At 36.5% G+C, this 15764-nt stretch overlaps 1 protein-coding gene and 1 pseudogene across 2 annotated transcripts; one reads left to right on the top strand and one right to left on the bottom strand.

Annotated features, from left to right (window-relative positions):
* The first annotated feature begins 243 nt into the window (after nt 1-243).
* LOC143593235 (cysteine-rich receptor-like protein kinase 2) lies at nt 244-4844 on the top strand. Its single transcript, XM_077072930.1, has 8 exons — nt 244-713; nt 2226-2629; nt 2791-2913; nt 3040-3167; nt 3257-3467; nt 3552-3783; nt 4129-4282; nt 4369-4844. Exons 1-8 carry the CDS (start codon nt 259-261, stop codon nt 4678-4680), a joined length of 2019 nt encoding a protein of 672 aa, XP_076929045.1. The 5' UTR covers nt 244-258; the 3' UTR covers nt 4681-4844.
* Nucleotides 4845-10505: 5661 nt separating this feature from the next.
* Nucleotides 10506-13891, bottom strand: LOC143592227 (sucrose synthase 5-like; annotated as a pseudogene). The gene is made up of 6 exons (XR_013145879.1): nt 13718-13891; nt 12071-12187; nt 11513-11980; nt 10878-11441; nt 10651-10789; nt 10506-10541 (listed from the first exon to the last, which is right to left on the bottom strand). The product of XR_013145879.1 is annotated as a sucrose synthase 5-like (transcript).
* Nucleotides 13892-15764: the final 1873 nt, after the last annotated feature.

Here is a 15764-nt window from a genome sequence, read left to right on the forward strand (position 1 = left end):
TTTCTCTCATCTTCACTTACAATCAATTTCAAAAAGCATTACAAAAGTATAGGTGATAAACAATATTTCTTCAAATTTACTCGTGAACAATAATTTTTTTTATCTCTATTTAAGTCATAACCACTTAAAACTACTTCATACAATATCGAGAACTCACTCAAGTAAACATGAAGAACCTATTGTGAATGTTGTTTTATTATTATTATTATTATTATTATTATTAAATAAGTCGTCGCTCGGTCACTTAAGCTACTTTATATGGTAACACACCCACCGGACATTCTCAAGTTCAAAATCTACTTTGAACCAAGAACCAAAGGAGAAGCCATGAGTCAATGGTGGTCCTTAAGGTGGCAGATGGTGGTGGTTGCCACCGTGTTCATGGTCTTTCTCACAATTCCAGCGAGTTCACAGCCCCAAACAAACGTGCTAATCCAGTCTTGCAGCACAGTCAACGCCACCAACATCCCAAATTTCTTCCGCAATCTTAACGATACTTTCGGAGTCATCCGAAGACGATTATCCAATAATAACACCTACTTTGCCGTCGCAGATCTGACGCGAAATTCAGAGCCGGTTTACGTGATGGCTCAGTGCCGGAAGTATATGTCGACAACTGACTGCCTCGGTTGCTTTGACTATGCGGCTAGTTCGATACGTGCCTGTGGAGGCTTCAACGGTGCCCGATCAGTACTTGACGGATGTTTCCTCAGGTGAACACTCGACCATTTTGTTTCGTCTTTTTTTCATTTTATTTATCGGAGTCTTGGATTTAAGAATTGTGTGTGGACATGTGGTGGCGGCGGCGCTAGCCCGTTTGATAAATTCATAGTTACTCAAATGACTAGTTTAGAATTATTGGTGTAAAATATTTGTAGATAAAAAAACACTTACTGCAATCAAATATCTAGGATGTAAATGTATAATTGTCCTGGTGTTTTTTTTTTTCATAGAAAAATAAAGTCAACAGCTTATTCTAGTTTAGAATAAAATTTTGATTCTTTTCCACATGATCGATGGCTATCTTATTGTTGCATTAACTATGAAACTGTTATTATTAAATCGTGTCCACATGGTTTTAAATATGATTATTTGATTTTTATTATTGTTTTGACGATTTTTATACTTTGAAAGTCCCATATATTGTATTATATAGATGGTATTTAATGTCTTGGTCTTCTTCGGTAGGCGTATTTTTCGTCAAACTTGAATAATGCTTGACGGGCTACAAATATCTTAGTTAAATGAATGGTGGCCGTGGATGGAACAATATTACCACTCATACCTAGCGAGTGCCATTCACATTAAAAAAATTATTAATAAGTCCATGATTCAATCCACTCTGTGATATGAAATGATGTTTATCTAATTAATTATACACACATTAATAAATAATTACTGTATATATAATATAAGATTATAATGGTAGGATTTGTTACAAATAAAATCTTTAATATATAAATAAATAGAGTAAATATAATTACCGTAGTTCAAAAACTGTACTATAAGTAATAATTAACCTATTGATAGCATAATTATTTTAATTATTATACAACTTTTACCTCAAAAGCTATATAAATTTGATTCTAACACTACGTACATATAATGATACCTTTTATATTTTTTCAATCCTATGAACCAAAATAATACAATAATACAAAGTTTACTATAAATTATAAAATAGAATTAATTAAGATGTGATACGTACATACTACATATTACATCAAATTTACAAATTTGGTTAATGCTATGACATCGTACATTCGTACTCAGTTTATATCTTAATTGGTATAATACATTTTATGTCCATGCATCTCTAAGCATGTTTATTTTACATCCATCTAATAAACATATCTAATATGAATTATATTATTGATTCGACTAAGTTTTTGTTACAATATGCATGAAACATAGATTAAACTATGTATATCGAACGCTATACTTGAAAAAACATTATGTATTAAACTTTATAAAAATAAATAAATTTATATTTTAAAAATAAACTAAAAAACAATAATATAGTATCATAAATCAAATAATTGCATTATTCATTTTCTAGGTACGAATTAATAGATTCACCCTTATACGCAAAATGGTCAAATTTAGTCCCTATAGTTTCAAATGTTTGTGAATCATACCTTTCATTTATGCATAGCAATTTAACCAATATCATATCCTATTGGACCATAGAACTGGTAGACTAATAGTTATCCTATATTGTCCAGATACGAGAGTAATTCATTTTTCGATCAAACAACATTGCCCGGAAATCAAGGCTTATGCGGTAACCGCACTTCATCCGGACAAAGCACTTTCGAAACTGTTGTGGATGGATTATTATCCAATCTTTCTATCGCGACCTCAAAAATAAACGGTTACTATGCTGCGGTCACAGCACCTGTTAATGGTACCAATACAAGTACTGCTTATGCTATAGCTCAGTGTGCGGAGACAGTAACACCAGACGGATGCAGAAGTTGCATGCAGGTGGCGTATGCCAACATAAGGAGTTGTGCCAGTGATGTTACTGATGGGAGGGCTGTTGATTCGGGGTGTTTTATGAGGTACTCCGCTAATGCAATTTTCAGAATTAACCAGACGACTGACATTACGCCGTTTTTACTAGATGGTGAGACTTCAACATCTGTATGCTAATTTTATTTTAGAATTTTGATTTACATATAGGACTTTTATGACCAGTTATTGTGTCCGGTAATTATGAGACACTAAAACTATAATCGGTGTGTCAAATGCATCAAAACTATTTGACTTTTCATATTATTTTCACAGAAACTTCAAGCAGCAATAAGGGAGCCATTATAGGAGGTGTTGTTGGAGGTGTTGGTGGTCTGATCCTCCTGTTAATCGTTTTACTTTTGTGGTATCGTCGATCAAGTAAAACTACACCCGGAGGTATATATGCATTATCAGTTGCTAGTAAAATGAAAGTAACAAGATCACTTTGACTCTTTAAATAAGAGATGAAGTATTTCTAAAGCTCAATTGTGTCAAATGCTGAGTTTATATTCATCATACTAGGTACCTTATATGGGGCAACTGAATTGCAAGGCCCAAAGGATTATAGCTACAGTGACCTCAAGAAAGCCACAAAGGATTTTAGAGAAGAAAACAAGTTTGGAGAAGGAGGATTTGGAGATGTGTACAAGGTACTCATCTCTTCAATTCACCTTAAGTTTCATTTCATATCATAAGTTTCAACATGTTTATTTACGGTGTTATGTTGCTCGCCAAACAGGGGACAGTAAAGGATGGGAACATTGTTGCAGTGAAGAAACTTGCTATTGGTTCCACTACTGCAAAGGATAACTTTGAGAGCGAAGTACGAGTTATTAGTAATGTCCATCATCGGAATCTTATTCGCCTTCTTGGATGTTGTAGCAAGGGACCAGAATTACTTCTAGTACTCGAGTATATGGCTAATGGAAGCCTCGAAAAATACCTATACGGTTAGTTGTGATCTTAATAAAAAGATGAACCATGTTTATGATTATAGTGGTTTTATGCATTATGTTTGATTTTGTTATATCTAGGTGAAAAACGAGGGACCCTTAACTGGAAACAACGGTTTGATATTATTTTCGGCACAGCTAGAGGTTTGGCGTATCTACACGAGCAATACCATGTAACCATCATCCATAGAGATATAAAACCAAGCAACATTTTACTCGACAATGAGTTTCAGCCAAAAATTGCCGATTTTGGATTGGCAAGGCTTTTACCTGAGGATCAGACTCATATTAGTACTAGATTCGCAGGAACATTGTAAGTATTATGTTGTGCTTTCTTTCTTTTTTATTTCTTTTTACGGGGACAGTACCACTACAAAATATAATAATGGAAAGAGTTAAAAGATAAATAAATAAATAAAATTGAAGGTAGTTAGCCCACTAGAGGAATTTCCCATGGGTCGACTAATTTATATTTGGGCCGGACCCAAAGAATCCTAACATGGGCCTTGTACCACTATATTGACATTCGAGCCCAAGTTTTTTCTAAAGCCTAATTAAGCCACAACACAATACAAGTATTATGATATTAGAATGCAAATATACCTCTTACATATATATAGACAATAATAATAATAACAAATTCTCTAATTACTTATAGGGGTTATACGGCACCAGAATATGCAATCCATGGACAGTTGTCCGAGAAAGTTGACACCTATAGTTTTGGTATAGTTGTCCTTGAGATCGTTAGTGGAAAAAAATGCACTGACATCCCAAATGAATCCGATGGCGAACAATACCTCCTTGAACATGTAAGCCCGTGTTGATTAGAACTTAGTTTTATTTTTATTCTGAGGTAAATATGCAGTAAATTCACATATTGAATTTGTGGTATTAGGCTTGGAATCTATATGAAACTCGCATGCAGATGAAGTTGGTTGATGAGACACTAGACCCGAGTAAGTATAAAGAGGAGGACATAAAGAAAGTTATAGAAATAGCACTTATGTGCACTCAGTCTCCGGTATCAGTCAGGCCAACGATGTCCGAAGTGGTGATGCTTCTAAGTGACCGATCACGAGTGCAAAACCCGCCAAGTAGACAAAATGTCAATTTGGGAGATGTGAGAATAGATGTTAGTAACTCCACGTCCACTAATAAGTCCATGAGCACTGCTGATGCTTCTATCACTGAATTAACAGGACGGTAAGTTGTATGTAGAGGATTTGAACCTTGAAGTGTATGTTTTTGCTTGCCTTGTATGTTGATGGATAATATCGACTTTCGTATAGGATATGAACTCGAAGTGTGTATGATATTCAACTATATGTGAAATTTGATCTTGCAATAATACTACGTATGCTCTAAACTTAACTCATGATTGTCGCAAATCAACCCATCACCAATTACTTTGTCGCAAATCTGTTTGTCGCAAGGAAATCGATCGTACTAGCTCATTAGCCATAAATAATTGAGTTACTAAAAGTCCCTAGCAATATTTTTCTATCTCAATAGTGCTTAGTATGAACAGATTATGAAAACCAGAAAAGAAATTGTTTTTATTGATTGTATTGGTTTACAAAAGAAATAGAGTACAATTTAAATAGAGTAAAGGCTATAACATTATAGTAAAAAAGGAATGAATTCCCTTTGATTGAAAAACAACGGTCCATGATTGTTTAGCTGTATGTTTGCTGTGAAATCTTCTTAACAAGGAAATTATGTGTAAATGAATTGATCCCAACTTTGTATATATCTAACACTCCCCCTCAAGTTGAGCAGTGGGGTCTCCGATGCTCAACTTGCTAAGACAACTGCTGAATATTCTTCCGTTGAAAGCCTTGGTTAATATATCTGCTAGTTGATATTCTGATCGGAAGAAAGGTAGTTGTATAATTCCTGCTTCAAGTTTTTCTTTTATGATGTTTCTATCAACCTCCACATGTTTTGTTCGATCGTGTTGAACCGGATTTTCTGAAATTTGGATTGCAGCTTTGTTGTCGCACATAATCGTACTGGCCTCATATTGGGGAAAACCAATTTCGGCCATAAGTTTACGTATCCACATAACTTCTGCCACGCCGCGTGCAGTTCCTCTAAACTCTGCTTCAGCACTAGATAGTGCTACTACTTTTTGTTTTTTGCTTCTCCATGTAACAAGATTTCCACCAACTAGTGTGAAGTATCCTGCTGTTGATCTGCTATCGTCTTTGTCCCTTGCCCAATCTGCATCAGTGTATACTTGGATTTTTAGGTGCTTGTTTGATTGAAATAGAACCCCATGACCTGTTGTCCCTTTAAGATATCTGATAATTCTGCATACTGCTTTCATGTGAGTGACTTGGGGTCGGTGCATAAATTTGCTAACTACCCCTACTGCATATGCAATGTCTGGACGAGTATGTGAAAGATATATCAATTTTCCTACCAAGCGCTGATATCTTTCTTTGTCTGCCAGTTCCCCTTCTTCTTCCATATGGAGTTTATGATTAACCATAATTGGTGTGTCAGCCGGCTTGCAGTCGTTCATTCCTGTTTCTGCTAAAAAGTCAAGGATATATTTTTTCTGACATATAAAGATACCCTTTTTAGACCTTAGTACTTCAATTCCAAGAAAATATTTTAGTCTTCCTAGGTCCTTCATTTCGAATTCCGTGAACAGGTTCACCTTCAGTTTCTTCATTTCTTCCTCATCGTTCCCTTTAATAATCATGTTATCAACATATATGATTAAACAAGTCGCAAGGTTACCTTTGGTTTTAAGGAAGAGTGTGTGACCAGAATTGCTTTGTCGAAAACCATTTTTCTTCATTGCCGACGTGAATCTGCTGAACCAAGCTCTAGGAGATTGTTTAAGCCCATAGATAGTTCTTTTTAAACGGCATACTTCCTTTGCTTTGAAATTTTCTGTGAACCCAGGTGGAGCTTCCATATGGACTTCTTCCTTTAATTCTCCATGTAAGAAGGCATTCTTAACATCAAATTGCTGAAGAGGCCATCCTTCATTGGCAGCGATCGATAAAAGAACCCTGATTGTGTCAATTTTGGCTACCGGGGAGAATGTTTCTTGGTAGTCAATCCCATACGTTTGGGTAAAGCCTTTAGCCACCAACCGTGCTTTGTATCTTTTAATGGTATCGTCTGGTTTGCGTTTAATCGTGAAGACCCATCGACATCCTACTGGTTTCTTCCCTAATGGACGGTTACATATTTCCCATGTATCATTTTTTATTAATGCCTTCATCTCTTCTTCCATAGCAGCCTTCCAGTTCTTTGATTTTAAGGCTTGTTCTACAGAGTATGGAATTTTTTAGCATATAAGGAAACGTTAAAAGCTTTGGCTTCTTTGGATAGGTTTGCTTCAGCTATGTTTGCAATGGGGTATCTAGAGGATTTAGATTGAATCTCTGGGGAGTATCTTTTTGCAGGTATTCCTCTATTAACTCTTGGTGGGAGGACATATTTCTCGGTTGTTTCTTCTTGTCTTGTTTCTTCATGTATACGTTCGTGTTCCTCCTGCACTATTTCCTGCATTGTTTCCTGTACTGTCTATTCTTCTTCTACTTCATGATTGTTAGATATATCAACATTTTCATGAGTTATATTTTTAGATATTTGAGAATTACTTACTCCGGATGTAAAGTCGGGAGCATTTAGGTCTGGAACACTGATTGAAGGCTCATCAGGTTGATGACTCATTTTAGGTACTGTGATTAATTTATTCAGATGATGAGGCCCATTTTGGAACCCATTTTAACCAACTAAGGGTGTCATGCTCTTTCTCCCCCTCACTATTGTTTTGGGAGGTATAAAAGAGTTCTGCTTCAAGAAAGTCACAATTCATAGTAGTGTATATGTGACGTTTTGTTGGACTATAACATCTGTACCCCTTTTGGTTGACCCCATAGCCCACAAAAACACACTTTTCAGCACATGGGCCAAGTTTGCTTCTATTGATTTTGGGTATGTAGACAAAAACCGAACACCCAAATATTCGTGGTTTGAGTGTAAGGGGTGGTGATAATTTGGTGAACTCTGAAAGGACTTGAAGAGGGGTTTTTAGGTCAAGGGCCTTCGTTGGTAGTCTGTTAATAAGATATGTAGCGGTGGCAACAGCTTCGGGCCAGAAAGATTTTGGAACTTGAGACTCGATTAGAAGGGCCCGGGTTATTTCTAGTAGAATACGATTTTTTCGCTCGACGGTGCCGTTTTGTTAGGGAGTGTGGGAGCACGATGTTTGGTGAATAATTCCTTTTGTTTGGCAAAATTGTTTCATAGAACCATTTACGAACTCCCCCCCCCCATTATCGGATCGAAGAATTTGGATGTTGGTTTTGAATTGGGTTTGTATTATTGTATAAAACATAGTAAATTTATCAAAAACTTCAGATTTTTGTTTTAAAAAATAAATCCATGTCATACGAGTGCAATCATCAACAAATAGGACAAAATAACGAAAGTCTTGTCCTCCAATAATTTTTGCCGGACCCATACGTCTGAATGGATAAGTGAAAAAGGAAAATTTACTCTTGTGTTGGTCAGTATAAAATTATGTCTATGGCTTTTGGCCAAGACACAAGTTTCACAATTCAATTTTTCATTAATAAAAAAGTTTTAGAAATAAAATATGCAAATAACCAATAGAAGGGTGTCCCAGTCTCCTATGTCATAACCATGCTTCTCTATTTATTATTTTATGGGCTAACATAGCAGTACCATGATGAGTCACTTCTTCCACATAGTACAATCCATGGCGTTCAGTGCCACGCCCAATAATCGCTCCCGTCCTGATATCTTGTAAGATACAAAAGGTCGGGTGCATTAACACTGTACAGTTTAATTCCTTTGTCACATGACTAGTGGATAATAACTTATGTGACAAAGATGGAACGTAAAGACAGTTTTAAAGTTTTAAAGTGGGTGATATTTCAATAGTCCCCCCTCCCTTTACGGGAACTATTCCCGCATTTGCAGTTTTTATGTAATTAATTTTTGGTTTAGAATTTGAAACTATGTCGATAATTCGAAATTCATGGTGTCAGTTGCACCACAATCAAAAATCCATTGTTTATTTAAATTTTCATGAGTTTGGGCCACATTGGCTTCTCCCATATTTTTATTTGATATATTTTTATAAAAAACAGAATCTTGAGGGGCTTCATATGTAAAATTTTCAATCTTTTGGTCGGTGTAAAAATTATTAGAATCATTAAGGTTCTTATTGGTTTTAACATATTCTTCAAGGGGGTTTATTTAACAATTGTCTAACTAAAGGGTCTAAAAAATTAGGGCTAGAAATACAAGGGGTTGAGACTAATAATGTCTCAAACCTGTTACCTCTACCATCGACATCACCATCACAGGGAGCCATTGCTTCTTCTCCGGCGGATACCAATCCACCGAACCCACCATTGTGCTGGTCGCTACTGCTATACTGATGGTTCCGCTTAGTCACTGATGGTTCTTCTTCGTGTTCCCATCTTGTCGCTGCTACTCCGTCACCATCGTCGTCCCTTAATCTCGTAGCGTTGGTGTTGTCCATAGCGAAGATGGCTTGTTTTTGTGGAGAGTGGCGGAGGTTCGACATCGTTTCCATGGTTGTTTCTGGTGGCGGAGGTGCGGAGCATTTCAGGTGAGTTTTATCTAGTTTAGGTGGTTGAATCCGACGAAACCCGTTTGTTACGAGGTTGTTTTCTGGGTTGTCGGATAGTTATGGAGTTTGAGACTGGATATTAAAACGATTCTCGAACGGAATGGTAAATTGAATCGTTAAATCTGAACCCGGGTTACCGTCTTAGGACATGGCGACCCGGTTGGTTTTTGGAAATCGGTCGTGGCTGGAAAGATTTTGGTGAGCAGTCTGATCCTAGAATCAATAACACCGCTCTGATACCATATGAACAGATTATGAAAACCAGAAAAGAAATTGTTTTTATTGATTGGTTTCCCGAGAGCTACTCAATTTGCATGGTTTCATCCTACCATGCCCTCCTCAGGAGAGCGACAACAATTCTCGACGCGACTTTGACATGTAAACACTGCATCTAGGCACATACACCTAGCTATTCGCTATGGTTCTCTCAAATGAAGCCCAAACTAGCTAGTTTACCCAAAAAGTTTAAGTATATAACAAGTAATAACAACCATCAGTCATTAGTTACGTCATGTTAACCCACCACCATAACCATGCATGCCCCAGTGCATGTGCCTCGTATCTACATTGGTACACCGAGAAACTATGTTGTCAAATCGCAAAATATTGTTGGCTTCCCTTTGGCATCAGCTAAATGGATGTATGTAAAACAGTAGTCAGCTACCCGGTTATGGAACCAACAAAATGTTAGTCATCTACATACTGATTCCTCATCGATTAGATGGAGTAAAACAATACGTATGTCAAAGAAGAAACAGATTCCTCATCATCAAAGAAGATGATGCCACAACGAATAATCAATTCCCTCAATGTGATTTTCTAAATAATCTCAAATAACCGAACCCGAAAAACCAAAATGTAATTCGGTTTGGATATCGGTTATATTTTCAAATACAAAATACTCGAGTAACCCAAAACCCGAAAAATACCCAAACAACAAAAGAAAATCTTATCTGAACTATTGTAACCTAACCTATCTATCCTAATAAATTAATCTAATCAGAGCATGGTACCCAAAACCAATTTGTAATTCTCATTTATTAGCTACCACAATTAAACTTCAATGATTAACCATCTAACTAACCGAATACGATAAACTCTAGAATATGGCCACCCACACGTTGGTGGTTCTATTATTGTTCACCGTTTGAGATAATTCAATCTCAATTGGTGTAAAGAATGTCACTGTTAGAGAAAACACAGCATAGATGAAGAATGTGAATCTTTATTTTTCAAATTTTACACATGCATGTTGGCTGCCTAGCTCTCCCTTAAAGACACTTCATTGGCCTTTTAATTATCATAATGTTACTTTCTTTTAAGTTTTAACTATGTTTTTTCACGTGATCTTGAAGCGAGGTGCATTAGCATCAATCAATCGCTTAAGCTCCATCACTAGCGACGGGCACAGTCCTGACCTGTGACATTCATATACATATTATGAATTACTCCGTAAATTATTTAAAAGTCAACCTTCACAAATAATTAAATCTTCGTTACTTGGTAAATAAATTAAAGGATATATACCAAGTTCTTATAATGTAGATTGTAGAAAAGTTCTATGTATCTTTGTTTTGCTTCTTTCTGTTCTTTGTTTAACAGCTTCCAAAACGTGTAAATGTTCCCCATATTCAACACTTTATTTGCATATATCTTCCACGTGTAGCTGAATAATCAGAAACAACTAACTAATTAACAACAATATATAATGTAGTTTCAACTACAATATGTGTCAAGGTTCAATATTCGATTACCATTCTTGTATGCGCTTCAAACCGCCTTCTGAAATTCTATTCCAGTATCCAGGATCCTCTTTGCATTTCTGGAAAAAATCAGCAATCTTGTTGCTGGACTCCTCACCATGATTAGGATCAATCTGAAACCCAGAAACACCATCAACAATGATCTCAGCTGGACCTCCTTGATTGGTTGCAAAAGTTGGTAACCCACAGTTCATTGCCTCAATAACCGTGAGCCCAAACGGTTCATATAAAGCCGGTTGCACAAATGCCCCTTTTGTGTCAGCAACGCGACTGTAAAGCTCACTGTTCCTGTTTTTATCTGATTGGGCTGCTATCCATCTTATTTGACCTTTAAGTTGGTATTTCTCTATCAACAAATGCATTTTCCTTATTTCCGCCATTTCTTCTCTATTTCTTGCTTTTGAAGGGTCCAAGAAACCCGCCACAACAAAATTAACCATGCTCCTGAGCCTCTTGTTCTCTCCAAACCATTGGGTTACTCCCGTGATGTTCTTCACCTTGTCAAGCTTTGCCATTGAGAAGAGGATTGGTTTGTTTTTATCTTCTAAATATCCACTGTCAAAGAGCATGGATGTCAACAAGTTCATAAAACACATGTAGCACAAATATAATAATATTCATCTTACATGTGTTCATGGTTTTCAACTTTACTAAAGAGTAATTCCTCTATGGCAGGTTGAAATGCGGTGAATCGTTTTGATGTTTCGGTGTAAGGGAAATATACGGTCTGATCAACTCCAGGAGAAGCAATGTTGAATTTGGGATCGAACACATTGATGCCAGAGACAACTCTATATAAGCCTGGAAGTGTAAATGCAGCATGGCTTTCATACGGTCCAGGTCTATCTTTACTGAAAACAAAGCATCAAAGTTGTTAAGTTAAAACTGACAACAAGAAATGTGGTTATGCTAGCTTGAATATCAAACCTTCCAGCAATTTCTTGGAAAGTACTGGTGATGATGAAATCTGCTGAATTCATTGCAATCATATCAGCTGTGAATTGACAGGAAACGTGAAATTTTGGGTCTAACTGCTTCCATTTCAGGTCTGAATCTTCGTGTTTAGTCTTCTCTAACGCATGTGCAATCGTTCCCTGTAAATTCATGAAGATTTATCTATCATTTTGATGATTAATTTATACATAGTAAATTTCCCAAACATCTTGAAAACCATCATCACATACCAATGTGGTTCCAAATTTCTTAGCCACAAGAGATGCAACCAGGTTTGCATCAGTATAGTTTCCAATGATAAGATCCGGTTTCCCTTCCATCACTTCTATGATTTTGGTACTTGCATCCTGTAAAAGAGATTGCAATTAATACTGAATGTTATAATTACAATAAACGTAACCAGCAATATATAGGAACAAAACCATGAGAAACCCTATTATGGGTCTATACAGCATAAAGTAGTAAACCATAATCATAATAACATTAATAACTATCCAAGTTACGGCTGGCATCCTTTTATGAATTTATGTTAAGGCAATTTAAGTTGTGAATTATGTATTATGACATTGTGAAATGTTTGAATGATGTTATGTAATTTCCACTACCATGGTTGAATGAAAAATTCTGTTCAGAACCGTGTCTTATGAGTAAATCAATCGTTGTGAGGTTCCCAAGTTCGAGGCCTTACAAGGTAAGTCCTGATGGGAACAATGAACGGCGACTTATTGGACATGATCTGGCAAGGGGTTTCTGTGTAAGGAGGTAGCAGTGGATGGTACACCTACAGTGAAATGGAAATATGTGACAGGTTGGTTCAGATGCTGGAACAGGACAAGTTGGGAACTCGAAAGGTTCGTACACTGAAACAAGACTGGCCCAATACAAAACAGAAACAACAAAGTCACGGAAAAAACTGCGTTGTCAGATGATGGTCTAAGAGAAGATTCTGGTGGCCGCAAGATATTTTGACAGCGGATTACTGTGGGAAAAACAACAGGGTTTAAATGAACTGGAATGGCGAGTGCATAGGACAAAAAATAAGACAATGGTCAGACCTCTCACACGCCCTCATGCTCCGGTGGGAGGGCGGTCTTGGCAAAGGGATGTATGGTGCATCCGGTAGCAGTCTAGGAGGTATTTTATGGGTACCCTAATCAGGGTCTTTTGAGAATGATAGTGGTTAGTGGTTACAGTGCAGTGCAAAGACTTTTTGAAAAATAAAAAATTCAACAGACGCGCTTGGCAGTAGTAACAAGGACTAAAAACCTTTTTTTTTTTGGTTCTAGAAACTGGCGGCTAGAAACTGAAATTTTTGATTTAAAACTGGAACCGGATATTCAGAACCAGAAACTTGGATGGAACGGAGCCAGGGGTTCAGGGATGGTAGAAGCGGAAGAGGACTTGCCACTCTCTAGGATTTGTATCAAGTGACGACTGCTAAGGTTTGTATATATTGTACCCAATGCTATAGATTTAATACCATCTCACAGAACTGAGATTAATATCAAATGTTGTAACCATAATGGAGAGAACCCTCAAGATACTAGAACCAAGTACAAAGAATATCTATTATGAACCTACGAGACATAAAGGCAACTAATTAAACTCTAATAACGACTAGGAATAATCAAAATAAACACATCCCGCAGTTTGTTTTTAAGAGCAAAGACTGCTCCTAAATCCACCTAATCCGCCTACCTCAAGGTTTGAACTCTTAATCTTTAAGGGAAGTTGCCCCTATTGGCTATTAAACACCTGGATAGCATTGGCCAAATGCTCCTTGGTATACATCCCATAGTTTTAGTTTGACTAATTAATATCCCCATAAAACAAGAATAACATTCAAAGCAAAAGTAACGAAGCATAGTGTAGTATACCTGACTGAAATTTTCAAGGTATGGATGGATATCAAACCGAGACACCCATTTACGAAGAACACCTTTTTCAGTCCTAAATGGGACTCTGAGAATGTGTGAATGTTTCGTCTTGAGAATTGGCTCCATCACCTGGTTACAGTTGGTCCCTTTGGCATCAGGAAGAAGTCGAGTCACCTAATTGTTCGGATCAAGAAATTAAAAACAATTCTATTTAATATATGAAAAATACAAATCATAATCCCACCACAAGAATCTGAGGCTTAAAGCTGAGTCCTTGCTGCTTAAATCTATGGAGCATTTCCTCTTCCATGGCAACAACTTGATCCAAAATATAAACTAATTGACCTCCTGTATCAGGCAGGCCAAGAACATTGGATTGACCAAAATACCCATGAACTGAGAATATAACAACATTGAATATGTTTGGAACCCTGCTAAAAAAAGCTCCACGTTTATGGGGTCGGGTGCTTGAAGAACCTCCAATAGAAACCGAATTGTTTCACAAACCCTTTCTGCATTATCTCCCCATCCCTTCTCAAAACCCCATTCTTTAAATCTGTATATATACATCATTTTTTTTAATTTTATTTCAAATAAAAGTAGATAAAACATGCGGAAAAACTAGAAATCTAAACTTCACTAAGGTTTTAGGATTAGTGTGGAATAATAGAACATGCAGCGAAATAAAGATAAACAACAACTTGAAGAGCACATACGAAATGGTTCAAGAGATAATAACCATAATACCTATATGTGCTTTTTTATATAATGCACAAAACATAATAATCTTGTTTACAATACCAGTTTATGCTAACTAACGGGTACCACCAATCATTGCACTTTTTCAAAGTGATGTTAAGATATGTGACTGATAACTAATAATAAAACATGCATAGATTATAATATACTTAAGGATAAACTATTATAATACTAAGAATAATAATAAATTACGCCAAGTCTAGATTGCATCTATTTTAACAATTAGTAGGCAAACTAACTCGGCAAGTTCACTTACTTGGCAAGCGAACTCCATAGAGTTTTGTGAAAAATATTAGAAATGGAAGCCTTAGCTACTATTAGAGTTATCCAAGGAAACTCACCGAGTTCGTTTGCCTTGCTAGCGAACTCAAAAAGATATTGTCATAACTTGCATTTGTTCACTTGCAATAGTACAGCTGCCTTGAAGTTTAAAGAACTTTCAAATACACGTCTAAACAAAAGCTACTTATCTAAATCCTAAATCACCTACTAATCCAAAACATTCAAGCTTTACCTATGTTCAAAGTGTTGATATGGCGTGTCATTGGGCAACGAAGAAAGGGAAGCCTGAGCTACTATTAGAGCCGCTTGAAGTTTTGAAACCCTGTTCAGGGTGTCATGTATCATAAGTTTCTGCACGTTTGATTTTGAAAATGTTAAAATAACAAGTAAAAGAGCAGTTATTTTTGTAAACCTGTATCAATTTAATCTCCTTACATACTTCTCCTTTATGAGTTAACGAAAGTAAGTAATCAACGAGCCGCTGCTGGCTGCCAGATTGAGCATAAAGCTTAGAAGCAATGAACTTTGATGTGAAGTTAACTCCATTTCCAATGGAAGAATATAAGCTCATGGTAGGCAAGTGAAAGTCCATTGCTCCAAAGTGTATATCCGGCGTTTTTTCATCATTAGCCCTGAAGGATTTGAACATTGATAGCACTTAATGATATAAAGTTTGAGATACCATAACTACAAAATCTTGTATACATACCATGTCTCGTCAACGATCATTTCCTTGAACTTCAAGTAATCTTTGGCAGTGATTCCATCAACCGATAGATCGTTAGAATTGACTTTAACAAACTCCCATAATCCCGGGTTTGGCCTTACAGCAAAGGCAACATAAGGAGGAACAACTACTGCTTCCTGTGAGATTAAATCACAGTCTATTAAACGTTGTGGGAATAATCTGATTCATATGAAAAGGAAAAGAAAAAACAAATAGATAAAGAGATGATGAATTTAATGTTGATTCTTCGCCACTGGTGGCAACGAAGTTCTAGTTTGA

Source organism: Bidens hawaiensis, unplaced genomic scaffold, assembly GCF_021521415.1.
Source record: "Bidens hawaiensis isolate Kalapana, Puna unplaced genomic scaffold, B.hawaiensis_p1.1 tig00001685_1, whole genome shotgun sequence".
Classification (NCBI taxonomy): domain Eukaryota; kingdom Viridiplantae; phylum Streptophyta; class Magnoliopsida; order Asterales; family Asteraceae; genus Bidens; species Bidens hawaiensis.